This window comes from Gavia stellata, chromosome 32, assembly GCF_030936135.1.
Source record: "Gavia stellata isolate bGavSte3 chromosome 32, bGavSte3.hap2, whole genome shotgun sequence".
NCBI lineage: Eukaryota > Metazoa > Chordata > Aves > Gaviiformes > Gaviidae > Gavia > Gavia stellata.
This window is the reverse complement of record NC_082625.1, coordinates 4285653-4300546: the sequence shown is the minus strand read 5'-3', so window position 1 is coordinate 4300546 and position 14894 is coordinate 4285653. Positions and strand designations below refer to the sequence as shown.

At 43.6% G+C, this 14894-nt stretch overlaps 1 protein-coding gene across 1 annotated transcript in view; it reads left to right on the top strand.

The window, feature by feature from the left end:
- The first annotated feature begins 1230 nt into the window (after positions 1-1230).
- Positions 1231-14894, top strand: part of MLLT1 (MLLT1 super elongation complex subunit) — a 30530-nt gene continuing 16866 nt past the window's right edge. Inside the window, exons 1-3 of the mRNA XM_059831805.1 lie at positions 1231-1255; positions 4326-4506; positions 7253-7335. Coding sequence (XP_059687788.1) covers positions 1244-1255; positions 4326-4506; positions 7253-7335 — 276 coding nt within the window. The 5' untranslated portion in view covers positions 1231-1243. The remainder of the gene's footprint in view (positions 1256-4325; positions 4507-7252; positions 7336-14894) is intronic.

The window sequence follows — 14894 nt, the reverse complement described above, 5'->3', positions numbered from 1 at the left end:
ATGAGGGAGACCGAGGGGGAAAATTGAGAGAAAATAAGGGAGACCGAGGGGGAAAATTGAGAGAAAATGAGGGAGACCGAGGGGGAAATGAGGGAAACCGAGGGCAGCTGAGATGAAACGAGGAAAAGCACGGAAAAAATGAGGGAGACCGAGGGAGAATGGAGTGAAGGGGAATGAGGGAGGAGAGAGAAACTGAGGAGAAATGAGGGATGAAGAGGGAAAAAGGGGGGGGGGGTATTGAGAGAAAATGAAGGACAGTGAGGGGAGAGATGAAGCAAAGGGAAAATGAGGGGGGAAGAGATGGAGGGAAAATGAGGAGAGAGGCTGAGGGAGAACAAGGACCAGCGAGGGCGAGCGGTGCCGCCAGCTTCCTCCCCAGCCAAGGCTCAGCCCTGCCCAGCCATTCTGGACTGCCGTGTCCGCTGAACTGGGAGCTGTGGTTTCCCTTGTTCTCAGCTCATTCGTGTAGGAAGTTAATAAACGGGTGAGATTCGCTGCCGCCAGCAGCGGGGAAGCGTGGGCCGAGGGAGGGTAAAGGGGCGGGTTAGCGCGGCCGGAGCGCACAACAGGGCCCAAGGGCTTGGGCTTGGTCCCGGTGCCGGCTAGCGGCCGCGCTGCGCCGTCCTGGGGGGCCGGGGCCCGGGAACGGGGCGCGGGCCCGAACCGGCCACGCCGCAGGGCAGGAGGCGCCGCAGCGCCGCGCCCGCCGCGGGGGAAGGAGGGGGGGGGGTAGGGGGGGTGGTGAGGCCTCGCTCCCTCCCACCACCCGCTTGACCCAGCGCGTGCCCCGCCCCTATCCCCGCCCCCTCGGCAGCCCGCCCGCCGCCGATTGGGTGCAGCGACTGCCCATCAGGCGGAGGCGGGGGAGGCCGGCGGCGCCCAGGCGGAAGCCCCGCCTCCAGGCGTGGGGGAACGCAGCTATTGGAGGCGGGCGGGTGCCTCTCTGGTGGCGTCGGTTTCCGGTTCCGCGGGGCGGGCGCCGGGGGGGTGGCGGGGCTGCTGCCTGTGAGTGACACACAATGAGGCGAGCGGCGGCGGCGGGGCCGTGAGGGGCCGCGACCGAGGAGGCGGCGGCCGAGGCGGCGGGGAGGGGGGTGGGGGGGACGGAGAGCGGCTTCGCTCGTAGAGGGGGGGAAAGAGAGGGGGGGAAGAGACACCCCCCCCCCTCCCCCGCCGACCGGCCAGCGAAACCGCCGCGGCGGGAGCGAGCGAGCGAGCGGGGCCCGCGGCGCTGCGCCCAGCCATGGACAATCAGGTGAGGGGAGCGGCGGAGCCCGCCCCGCCGTGCCGCCGTGGGGGTGGGGCCCCTCGGCGCCGCCCCCCCCACGCGGGGGGCACGCGTGGGGAGGGGCCGGGGCCCTCTTGCACCGGGGGGGGGGGCCTTGCACTGGGCAGACCCGCACCCCCGTCCTGGAGGGGGGGAGAGGGATGATCCCCCCCGGTGGTCTTGGGGACATCACCCCCGCTTTGGGGAGGCACACCTCCTCCCCGCACCCCCTTTTTCTTTTTTTGGCGGGGGGGTTGCTAAGCCCTCGCCCCTTCATGGGCGGCCGCGCTGCAGCCTCGCCCGCGGCGGGGGGTGGCAGCAGCATTTCCCGCAAATTCCTGCCCGGGCTTATTTACGGAGAGGGGTGGTGCCGGCGTTGCTACCCCCATCAGCCGCCGTGCAAAGGGTTAATGCCACCGAGAGAGTTATTACCGCCCCGGGGAGGCGGTGGGAAGCCGCCCGGTAGCGGACGGGTCGCTGCGGGGCTGCAGCGGGCGGGGATGGATGCTGGAAGTTTACCTGAGGTGATCTAGAGCGGGCTGGCCCAGGCCTTTTGTGTGCGAGTGCAGGCGAGCTGGTAACAGGTTACCTACGAGCCCGAGGTTCAGGAGGTGAGCCCCGCTATCCTTTGAATAATCATCCGCAGGAGAGCGAATGGAGAGTGGTTATGGCTTTCAGGCAATTAGCACATCAAACAAAAACGCGGAGCAGCCTTCAGAATGTTTATTGAGAAGTTGAAAAGCAGACTCCTTTGTATTATTACAAATTGTTTGAATAGGATCCTGATTTCCCTTTGTTGAGAGACACGCTTGGAAGAAAACCCTCCATTTTCAGTGGAGCAACTTTGGATGTTTGTTGTGTTAGGAGATCTTATTTTCAAATGTGTTTCAACTTCTGGCTTAATTCATAGCGATTGTTAATTGGACCGATATGTGAGGAGTATAGCAAGTACAACTTTCACTCTCAGTTAAACAGTTCTCTTTTATGTTTAATTTTGTTCTCTTCCACATAGTCCCATCTGTTTCTCAGCTAAAATTTCTCAGCCGTTTCAACCAGAAAGGCGAATTTTGTAGACTGACAGTCATTTGCACTTCTCTAGAGAGGGGTAGTAACTGGCAACAGTAGCACAATTTAAAGGGTAATTATGGAATCGATAACGTGAAGCTGCCGAACAGACTGGATCAGTTGATGTGAACGCTTGCGTGAACGCTGTGGGAAGTACCCCAGATAAAGCAGGCCCACAAGCACCCTTCTCTGTGAGCTTGGGATTTAGGCAGGCTGCCTCCACATAATGCTTTTCCGCTGTAGGAGAGATTGCTGTGCTTTGAGTGAAACACACCTTGCCTTGTTTCTTATTCCCTAATACGACATGAAAGAACAGACGGCCATGTACCTTCATTTTTAGCGCAGGAGCGAGATGGAGCCAGTGTAGATAAGCCCTAAAGCGCAGAATGGGAAAAAATGCCCTGCCAAGAGAACTTGCAGAGGAAGGTAACCTAAAGAAATGTTGCAGTAAAACAGGTGAAGCAATTAATTAGATGAGTTTGTCCCTGAGAATTGATGGGTTGGATGGCAGCTGAAGGTATCTTGCTGTAAAGATAATTGCCTGAAAGAGTGTGTTAAGGCTTATAGTTGAAATTAGAATTGGACTGCAATTTGGGAGGTCGAGCTTTGATGCATGGTACTCTGTAGACCTCCTGTGTGATCTTTTTACAAAGAAAAGAATACTGAGATTGAGTGACTTACGCATTCTCAGAAAGTATTAACGATGTTCTGAAAACCACATTCCCATAAAATGTCAGGTTGGATATGCAGAATATTTTTTGAGGGTTAATCATGGTCATACTCCTTGTTGCAGTTCCTCAATGGGAAAATAAGGATAATACTTTTCCCAAGCATTTGTCTAGATCTCGGGAAGCTCGCTCTTTCTCTATTCATTGTCTAAAATCATGCCCTCAGTTTGGGTCTGTGTCCATGTGTAGTATAGGTAATGACAAATAATGTTGCCTCTCCCAATGGTAATTGAGAACTGCCAGAAAGAACAAGACACTTACTTTAAAGTCTTAGGTGAAGAAGGGGGTAAGGACTAAAAACTGTCCCTTTTCTATAAGCTTCCAGTTGCTGAAGCTGGATTTTGTTGGGTTTCATTTGAGATAGCCATGCTGCTGGTCTAGTTTGTATAACGTACATGCACAAAATTAGTACGTAGTCGGATACCTTAGGTGTTATTCCCTGTCTCTCCAAATCTTGCCCTAAGATTTGCTTGCTTCAACTTGTGTCTGAATCGCATTTGCCTTTCCTCTGTTACAGCTGTTTAATTCATTTGCTTTCTTCTGACTCTGAAGTCTGCAATAATATGTGGATCTTCGCAATTAATTTAATCTGGTTTTTAAGACATTTAATAGGATTTTTGTGCTTTGAGTGAGATACTGAATACACCTCTGTTATTCTATGATTAGAGTAGGATTCGGGAGTGCAAATCAGAATGAGGTCATTTTAGTGTCGGATATTGTTCAGGCATGCTGTATGTTAGACTTGGTCTTTGAAAGTGCATTAAAATACATTTAAAAGAATACCAAGGGGCGTCATAGCTGCATTGGAATGGATTACCTATTCCAGAGAATATCGTAAACCAGCAATTCATGATCTAATTTTTTCTGTTTTAAGATCAGTTTTCTGTCAGTGCTGTGAAATCCGTAAACTGTGAACATCAAGTTCTGTCTCTGACACTTTCTAGAAATAAAGATTCCACAATTAGGACTTTGCTGACAATTTAGTTGATAAGTGAGCCAGATAAACCTATCCCTCTTCTAAAGCTGTTTTCTCTGCAATGCTAATATTGGGAAGAAAATAGGTATGAAATAGTGCTGGGAGCTATTTTTATGATACCTTTTCTGTTGACAACACTGTAGTTTTCAGAGTAGACTAATCTCCCTGTGGAGGCTGTTGTATTCCTCCCCTGCGGTGATCCAGCGTCTTCTGTCTGTGGGGCTCAGCATTATGCATAACATGTAAGCTGTTACATTTTGCTTATGGTCTTACCTCTGTCCTAAAACAGTGCACGGTTCAAGTAAAATTGGAGCTGGGGCACCGAGCCCAACTGCGGAAAAAGCCCACTACTGAAGGGTTTACTCATGACTGGATGGTGTTTGTCCGTGGCCCGGAGCAGTGTGACATCCAGCATTTTGTGGAAAGGGTGGTCTTTCGGCTACATGAGAGCTTCCCGAAACCCAAGCGAGGTGAGTGTATTTTTGAAGATGCATTATTAGGTCTTCTCTGCATGAAAGAGCATTGTGCAAGTCAAGGTTGCCTTAGACTGTCACTTTTCTGTAAAATATCTCCTTAAAGTGAAGCAAAACGTACATTGTGTGCACTTCAGCTTTAACCTTTACCATCTTTGTTTGAGGAAGGTCAGGGAGAATGGGACCTTTCTTCTGATGAAAGGGCTGGAGGTGAGATGCTTTCTCCTCTTATTTAAGCATTAGTACATGCAGGTTCTCAAGACACTTAGTGATAGCAGAAGATAATTCATATTACAAAATGGGAAAGATGGGTTGGATTTGTTAATATTCACCAACACAAGATGGAAGCATCTGATTGGTGAGAGATGCTCAAATACTGGGCTCATATACATACTGGAGTATCTAGACTTTTGCATTGGTCGTTAGTGGCCATCAGGATTCTTGCAGTTTCTAGTCTCACGTGCCAATTGAGGTAGTATTTAAGCCAGCAGAAACCAACGATGCCAAAGGGGGTGGTGGTCTTCATGCCACTGGCTGTATGTTCCAGCTGCATGTATGTGTGCAAGCACTGTGCCATCAGCAAGGTTGGGGAGAGTATAGAAATTGTAGGGTTATTTTCTGCTGGATCTGTTCATTGCTCTTTCTGACTGTGCAGCAATGTGAACCTTATTCTTGGCGCAGGGCAGCAGGAACGCATGGTTGAGGTGGAGGAGCAGGAATTGCCCTTTTCGGCAGCAGCGCAGAGTTAGATCTGCTTAAGATTGTGTTAACGGCATCTGTGGTGTTATTGTTACGTAGTGTTACAAGGCGTGCTGGCTGCCTAAGAGCATTGCTGTAAATTACTTTGTAACGTGCGTTCTTTGAAATATTTCTTTGGAAGACTGCTGGTCACACAGGATGTCTTAGGGCTACCTACTACGTTGGTTATTTGTGAGAGTCCACAGTGGAAAGTAACTCAAAGGTTAGCTCGTAAGGAAAGCTCGTAAGGTTGTGAATCTAGTCTGTATGTTAATAATATCTCTTTCAAATTGATGTAGTAAAACTGATATATGATAAGCAAGTGCAATACTGAGCTGAAAGCTAATTTATAGAATAAAAGTTACAATCTGCTGTGCTATGATTCTTGTCATCTGGTGTAATTACTTTATTACAAACAACTGTGTTGGGATAGTACAGGGTCTTTCCTCAGCCGGTTGCCATATCATCTACCTTTAAAGAGACAGTTTTTCCCATCTCTAGGTTTTGCATGCTTTCTTAAGCTTTCCCATAATGCCAGCTTGCTTTTGACCAAAGTGTGTCTGGGTTGTACATAAATGGTATGCATACTATTTCTAGATTTGTTTGCAGGGTTTCTTCAGATGGTTTGCTCTACTTGGAGCAAAATCTACTGGTGAAGGTAGGCTTGTGCTGCTAGCAGATTGCTCGTGTAGTAATTTTAATTTGTTAGAATAGAGTGGCAAAGGAACAAAGGCTGCTTGGCAGATAGTCTTAAGATTCCTGCTGCCATATTGGCACTGTTCTTTGGTTTTGGGCTTTTTCCCCTAAATGATAGGGTTCTTACATGAAATTCAAGTTAAAGCAAGTCTAGAGATTTTCATTATTTTTAGATATGCTGTTTTTTCACAGTTGAATTTTGAGTACTGCTTTCTAGCACCTTAATGATGGCAGAAGTGCTTAGAGCTGGGGATAATATATCTTCGTTAAAGGAAAATAATTTCTGTGCTTTTTAGGTTTGAGGTACTGTTTGCTAATCATAATAATTACTTGCAATTCTTTAGAGAAAATAAAAAGATTTGCACTGAATTCCCCTAATTACTTAATTGACTTTATTTACATATATTGTAGTGCATAAATTATACGCAAGTGCATCCAGTTCCTGAGAGGGAGAATATCTGTGTTGGTCTCATGCTTCTTCTGGCAGCTGTTACGTATAGCTATGTCATGACCAAATAAATGACCCTAGAATTCTTTGGGTCAGCTATCACTACGCTGAAATGCGGTGGTAGATGATAGGAAGGATTCCGTAGCATAAAGATACACAGGGTAGCGGCATGGGGGAACTGAGGCAGGAAGCACGTAGATTAACCTCTTTGAAGCGATTAGCTTTTCTAATCGATGTTTCTGCAGTAGGCAGCACTGTGACCTTAGCGGCAAACTGTTTAACCTTTTTGTTTCCTTGTACGTGAAATAAATAGCAGTGCTTACCTGCCCTTCAGGTTTGTTATGAGGTTTGGATGAAGCAGCTTGTAGTAAGGCTGTTACATAATTATGAAGATTGAGCACTGCAGGAGAGCATTTCAAGGAAAAAAAATGCGCTCGCATGGTATAGTGTTTTGATTAATAAATATTGGCATCGAAATAAATTTTACCTTTCCCTACTGTTCAAACTCCCACCTTTTGGGTCTTCACCTTTTTTTTGCAAGATGGCTTTAACTGGCAGTTTGCATTGTTGTGGAACAGCACAGAAATGTAATTGTATCTCACTGCAAAAGGGGGGGCAAGAATCTCACAGAGACTCTGGCATGGAGTGTTTTATGTTTCCTTTCCATGGGAGGAGCTAAGAACAGATTTTCATGTTCTTAACTAAGCCCGTGACCACCATCTTACTTTGTTTTTTCACAAAGGTCAGTGTGTTAAATGTGTCCTGAGTTGTCAGAGGCCCATTTCTCATCTTGCAACTCCTTTTTGGCTCAGAATAAGTTGCATTGTATTCAAAGTTAACATTTGTCTGTTCTCTTTTCAGTGTGCAAGGAGCCCCCTTACAAAGTGGAGGAGTCTGGCTACGCAGGCTTCATTATGCCCATTGAAGTATACTTCAAAAATAAGGTAGAATCTGATTTCTGGTCTTCTAATTGTTTTGAGCTGTGCCAGAGCCTGAAACTGCCTGACAGAAAGACTCTAAATTATGTGACTGTTTTATGTGTGTGTTTTTTATTAGTCTAATAAATAGAATTTAACTGGGAGTTGGAAGCTCCTGCCAGACTTCAAAAGAAAGCTTTTGGCAGAAATGGAATTGTATAGAAAGGTAATATCAGGACAGTGTGATGGTCCTAGAGATTCTGAACAGAGATTGTACCACTGGTAACAAGCTTCTCTAGCATGGATAATACTAAAGCAGTTTATTTTTATGCAAATAGGGAAGTAAATAAACATAAAACACTGATTTTATAAACATTTGTAAATACTGTGTTGACTGGCAAAATATTAAAAATCCATTTTTTATTTGCAATCTTATTAAATTAACTGTGCAGGTATAAAATTTGTATAGGGCTAAGACAAAGATTTGCATATATAGGAGAGATATTTACAGCTATGTTAAAAATATTGTTGTTCTGACTCAGTACTCTTCCAAAAAGAAAACACTAGATATTTTAAATCTTAAGATGCATTGCCAACAAGTATATGAAAGTTAAAATTTGGTATTTATTGCTTGCTTTAAGTCTTACCACAGAGGTCACATGCTAACATGACATGAAGAAGGTTATGAAAATAGGGATTTGGGCACTTGCATTCATATTAACTCAGTTTCAGTTAAATTGTTTTGTTAAACATGAATACTGAATCCTTCTGGTTTTCATTACTACTTAAATAAAAAATCCCTAAGAGGGAACCTAGATAAACTGAAATTCGCCCATTAAGCCACATCACTATAATGTATGCTCTCACCCTTACCCCCTCCAAGCACAAGCCATTACCCCAGGTTTTGTTGACAGCAGACCACATACAACAACCTAATTCCATTTAGCTTCCCAGTGTCCCTTCCGTGTACCTCCCACAAGCATATCCGTCTATCGTTTCCTTCTCGCCCCAGTCTAGCACAGTATACTCTCCTGGCAGTGTCATTTGTGAATAATTAACGTTTTAGTTTGTTTTTTTGGCCTACCGCATTGCTCTTACCCCACTTTATGAGTCTGAGTAATAAACCAAATGATGAGACTGAACCACAAGAAGACTTGTCTTCTAAACCTGGGAATGTTTTCCCCACAGCTTTCTTTTGGGTGGGTGGGGTAAGCCAAAAGGATGTGAAGAGAAGGGGCAGTTAGAGGGTAGGGGACGAAAATTGTTGGTAGCAGAAGCTTTTTTGGCAAACACTGAAAACTATGACTTGAATGCAGGAAAAAAACCCTCAAAAGCTTAAAAGTAGTTTGACTTCTGGTGGCTTTTCTGAGGTTTTGGATGGAAATCAGGAAATGCTTCGTCTACACTGTATGTTGGCTTAATTCAGGTTCAAAACCTACCTTTACACTCCTGACCAAAAAATGTCAACTTCTCCACGCTTATTTCATGTAAGGGGAATCTTGAATGACTCTGATGGATGAACTATGGTTTTTTTTCTAATCTTACCTTTTATTTTTCCTTCCTTTCTTCACCCGGTCTTTTCTCGCACTTGCCTTTTCCCTGTAGGTCTGCGATGGCTTTGTCTTTCACAAGTCCTCAGATCTTTCTCATTTCTGCCTCTCCTGTATGTTTTTTTGTAGGTGCGCTTGTTTATAATGACTGTCGTCTGCATTCGTACACTTTCTTTCTGTCCCTTATATTGATACGCTCCTCACAGAATACGGAACTGGCAGCTTTTCTGACTGTAACTTGGTTTCACACCCACCGGGGTCATCGCTTGTCATTGTTTCTCTAAACACGTGACTGCATAGTTGTTCTTTCTAGCATTAGGGATAGGATGGCTTTTGTAAATAAGGGAAATAGGTGGTCTCTGTCCTTAGTGGAAACAATGGACATAGCAGCTAATTTAGGCGAAGGCAGTTTGTTTTTGGCATTTTGGTCTTCAGGCACATGAAAAATAAATAGAACTGGTTTAGTTGCAGATTTGTTTTCAAAACTACAAATCTTCACAATACTCATCTTTGCCCTGTTTTTTAGATGCATGCACTATGGAGAAGTTCTTTTCCACTTTTAAGCTGATTGACTAATTAAGGAGTTTCAGGCAGCATCTCCCGTTATTAAATTGGGGCAACCAACATGATAGCTTCCATTTTCCAGCCCATCATTTGAACAGAGACGTGTTCCCAGGTTCAGCCATGAACTTGAAATACGTGAGCTATATTGAAGCTGTTTGAAATTTGCTTTTACTCCTTAATTTTCTGTCCTTATGTCAGCAAATGTTATATTCTCTGCACGTTTGGAAGTTAAGTGTGGTACTTACGATTGCTGGAAGCTTAGGAGCTGCCTGACAATGTGAAGAATTTGGCTCCTTTGACTGCTACTGCCCAGTGATATCTTGAAATATTAAGAGCTATGATTATTTTCAGTAAGTGGAGTTGAAGGAAACGTAAGAGGTAAATACTTCTGCAAAGATAGAAGTGCAAAGACAAAAGATAAGCAAAGACTGGGATATAGTAGAAATGAAAAAGATTGGGAAAGAGGAGGAGGAATGGCAAAGCCTTTAGAATACAGCCTGTTTTCTTCTGCCTTAAAGAATATGACATTAAAGCACCAAATAAATAAGTCTTTACTACTTCGAGACCATATGTTCACTCTGATCTCTGTAAACCTGTTGACACTGGTGGGGATCAGCTGTTTTGTGTGGAGCATATATTGTTCTGAATTTGCCTGAATTGATTACAGCATTTGGGACTCATCCTTGAATAACTCTTTTCAAGTAGATGTTATGGATTGATTCTGGGATTGGGTAGAAAACGCTGTTTTGTAGGTGGCTGGGCAGGAGTCGTCGAGTGGGTCTTTCTGGCCATATGCTCCCTACATTCTAGCACGTTTTTATTGATATGTGTCCTCTCCGTGGAAACAAGAATTGCAGAGGCTTTGGGATTTCTTTATTGATGCATGTTTAGCTTTGTAAAGGTGAAAAGAGAAAGGATTTAAAGAGGGAGTGAACTAATCTGTGGAGGTTGATCTTTGCCATGGTTGGCTGAAATTTTTTTCCACAGTTTTAAGCCTCCTTTCTTAGCTGTTTCCTTTCCCTGTTCTAATTTGTTACTAGGATGATAAATAGTGGTTATCAGAGCCAGTGTACTCTTTGCTTTGGCTAAAGAAACACGGGCCTGTTCACTGCTAAGGAACAGTTTTACTGAGAATAACTTACGAATGGTTTTAGTGAAGTTCATCAGGGATTTTTTTTTTAGGCAACTTTGCATAAAACTACCCGTTATCTCTTTGTGTTGGAGTACTCTCTTTTTGTCGTTGTTGTCTGTTTGGAGTAGGAGAGTCGGTGCTCTTGGCCCCACTGAAGCTTTTGGTGCCTTTCTGTCAGACAGGGAAGTGTCAGCAGAGTATTCAAAAAGGTGCAAGAGCCTGTTCTTATCCTCCACGGACGTAGTTACGCCTTGTTGGCATGTGTTTGTCCTTCCTGTGCTGTAATTCAGTTCCTCAATAAGCAGGTGCTTTCTCAGTCTTGTCATTTGAATTGCAGAATATATATTTTGAATATTGCTGAGAAGCTGGACAGTTTGTACATCTGAGCTTTCTAGGGAGTCGCAGTGGCCCATACGGGCCACGGGACTTGCAGCCTCCTTTGGTGTTGGCAGCCTGCTAGAGCTGTTGCCTCTGTAACTGAACCTGAAAAACAAATGGCAGGGTCTCAGTAGGTTGGGTGATAAATCTTTTGAAAGCACAGTTGACTAATGATAGTGGATCATTTGGGCTTGTTGGACTGAAAATGTTAGTATGCTATTTTTATTTTTAATCCTTTGTGTTCCTTCCTATAATGAGGGCTGCTGTTAGTGGCTTCTGGTGCTTGAATCAATGCAAAGTAGGTACAATAAATGCGTTGCTGTTTTTCTACCACTCTTCCCCTTCCCTCTCGCCCACTCAGTTTCAACAGTCTTGAGGCTTTTTTTCATGTCTCCAAATACATCTCTTATAGTGACATATGTTATAATCTGGAGGCTGTGATACAGGTAAGACTTTGGTATTCATCCTGTTATGTTTTTTTTTATCCTAAACAAATTGGATCAATCCCCACCCCCCTAACAAAAGGCAAAGGTCTAGTATACTTGCATGCTATTCTGATATAAGGCAGATTATATTAATACAACATGGATAAGATGTTGTATTAAAGTTTCTTTAAAGATACTACCTCCCAATTTCAGTGCTAGAGATAAAAGGCTTCCAGTATTTACATAATGGATACATGTAACTTGGGCTTTTCTGTTAGTGAAAAGGAGATAAGCAAAGAAAGCAGAGAAATAGTTTGATTTTTCCAGTTAGGTTCAAAATAAAACCATTCAAAATAAAAAAACATTCAAAATAAAAGCATTCAGAATTTTAAAAATGCATATTTTACCCCTTCTGCAGTATTTATAGGTGTGATATATAAAATACATAGAAAAATACTGGACAAGGGAAAAATTATTTGTGTTTCAAAGTAGGAACTCAGTGGAGACATTGTACGTGGGTTGCACATGTGGCAGGGTAGGTGAAACCGGAGATCAGTTAGAACTACGTGTCAGGACTGTGCCATCAGGAAGGTATTGGCTTGTGAAAGACTCCTAAGGAAGGTTGCTGAAGAGCCCGTGTTTGCATGAGACATTTGATTTTACTTAACAAATTGCTGTGTTGTGGGGGCAAGGCCTGCACAGGTTTGAGGAAAGGAGGAGTAGATTTAACCTATTAGTACTTATTCAGTGTTGGTGGAAGGTGTGGAAAGAGGAGTAAAACTTGTCATTTTCTCTGGTCTTTAAGGGGAAATATTTGTTGCTCATGATTTTTAGGTCTGTTCTGCATTGTCTTTACTTACCAAACCTGCAGAACCGTCTCTTGTGCTGCTGCTGAGTGGTGAATCTTTTTTTACCTTTCTCTGTCATAAATTAATACATATTATCAGTTTACCCATTCTTCTCTCTGAGCAGACTGTTTTCCTGGCCAAAACACACGGGCTGTGTGTGTTTCAGTAGCCATTCAGTGTGGCACATTGATAGGCATGTCCATATGCTGAATAGATTGCAGCACCTGGCAAGGAAGCCTTGTCGAACGTAGGAACTTTACTAGGCATGCCAGCATCACTTCATGTATTTGTAAGAGCTAGTAGATGATTAAATGCTTGTCTTTGAGCAATGAGTATATTTTCCTAATTTTCAAACAAATAAGCTTCAGATGGGGGAGAGTTCCAAAATGCTGTTCTCTGTTATTTTACTTAACCCTGTAGAATCTCAAAAAAGATAAGGGTGTTTCATGGACTTGTTAGCAGAGTGTAACATAAGCTACTTGCTTCAAAAAACGAATATTGGGCTATTCACTTTTAAATGTCCTGTCCTGAAGTGGGGTGGAAGACTAGTCAAACGGGTTGTACAAGCCTGGAAAGGGGATTTCATTTATACAGACGTTATGAACCGGTTACGGATAAATTACTCTGTCAGATTGGATCTATGGCAAAAGGGAAGTAGTGTTAGATGTTATAGTTATTGAATAACCATGAGTCTGCTTCCTTGGTGTGCTAGATTTTTGTAGATAATTTTGTTTTATGGCTTTCTAAAAGTGATTTATGAGCTGTATGCGCACGCTACCAGTGAAATTCTTTTGATTTGTGTTTAAGTGGCAAAGGGCACACCCTGCCTTAAAAACAGGACAAGGAAATTTTAACAAAAGACTTTGAAAAATTCCTCTTCTTATGAAAAGTGCCAAAAGAACTTTAACCCATTACTTTGGAACTCAGAAGAAAAAATAAAGCAACTTCAGTGTTCGTAACAGTGCAGTGGCAGGCAGGAAGCTGGAAAACAGTAAAAATAAAGTGTAATATACTCCACTTTGGAGACTGGCAGTGGAGTAGGGGGATTCACTGGATGGAGGGGAATTCACAGCGGCTGAAAATAAAGCTTGGCCCTAGCTTTGTGGAACACGCTTCTAGTTTACTGTCTGGCGTCATGAGATTTAAGGGGCGGATATAAACTGAGGTTCTAAGGTGGCTTGCTCAGCGATGCCATACCAGGTTAACCATTTCATGTCCAAATTGATAACTGAATTTTAATCTGAATAGCTGCAATATCTGCCAGTTAGAAGTGGATGTGATCCATCCTTTTTGAGGCCTTTCTTGGAAGTAAGGCCCTTTAGAAAAGCTTATGGTCTGAGAGCGCAACAAAATATCTACAGAAAGTAAGTATCTCTGCTTTTCAGTTTTACTTGTTGACATCGAGGGTTGAGTATGAGGAGGTAGAATCAGCTAAGAGTAAAGCTTGGCTTGCCTGTGTAGTTGCTACTCAAGCAGGAGTACATAAAGTGGTGTTGCAGTCTGAAAACAGACTGCCTGGTCCTAAGTTCTTAGGGTGAAAAAGCACCTACGCTCTGTTGCAGCCCCAAGCAGCAGGATATGTAGATCCCAACATGGTGTTTAGAAAGGCTTTGAAGTGTGGCACTGTCGATTCAGTGTGGCTTTCCATTTAAAGTTAGAGGATGTGTAGGTCCAGGTCAATTGAGATTTTCCTTGTTTGTTTTTTTTTTTCCTTTTTCTTTCCCCCTTCTCCCCCCCCCCTTGATGGTTGTTTGGAGGGAAGAACCTTTTAGGGAGGACCGGATGGGTTAAGCTTTGGAGTGTCTTGAGCTGTAATCATTAGCTGTCAGTGAAGGCAGTAAAGGAAAGAATGTTTATTTGCAGCTTTTTGCTTTGAGACTTTTGTACTCATTCTTTTAGGAGTGCTGTAATCTTAACTATTCACTTGGGTGGGGGGCTTCTGATGTCCTGAGGCGATTCAAAGGATATTTTAATGATCATGGTACTTGGCTAGGGCTCCGTTCCCAGGGCGGTCGTGATATCTGAGTTGGAGAAAAATCACACTGAAAAACCGTCTTAATTTTACAAAAAGTGGATGCTTGTCAACAGAGGGACAGTAAATATTTGGGAGGCTCTCTGATGAGAGAGAGAGTCTCAAAAGAGTCTATATAAAAAATGGGTTACCTAAGGTAAAAGGGAAATGAATCTGCTGCCCCTCTCCTGCTCTGAAAACAAACAGGCAAATGACAAAGCAGAGCTCTGATAATGTGATGGCATAACAGCTTTTGACTAAAGCCTGCTTTTTCTAATATATCCAAGATCAATTTATTCTATGTTGTAAACTAGGAAAAGCATTTTAGAAACCATTCTTGAGCCACATTTGGATTTCTATTCATACTTCATTTAAGTTTATTAGACTTTGAGGGACCCTCTACAGCTGCTGTTTGAACTCCAGTGTAAGCATGCACATGCAGAGCTCACTAATGATTCAGTTAATGAAAATGGTTGTAGCAAAAGGGGAAAATGAAGTGCAGTGTATTTTGCAAGTACTTTTCTTCTTACCATTCATCTGTTCTAGCAGACGTTGAACCCTTTCAAGCGTGCATGGGTTCTTCAGGACTTTTGGAAGAGGGTCTGAAGACCCTCGTGTTGGTAGCATGTTCTTGCTTTTTAATGGGAGACAATTCTATTGTGTGTGTTTGCTTAGATG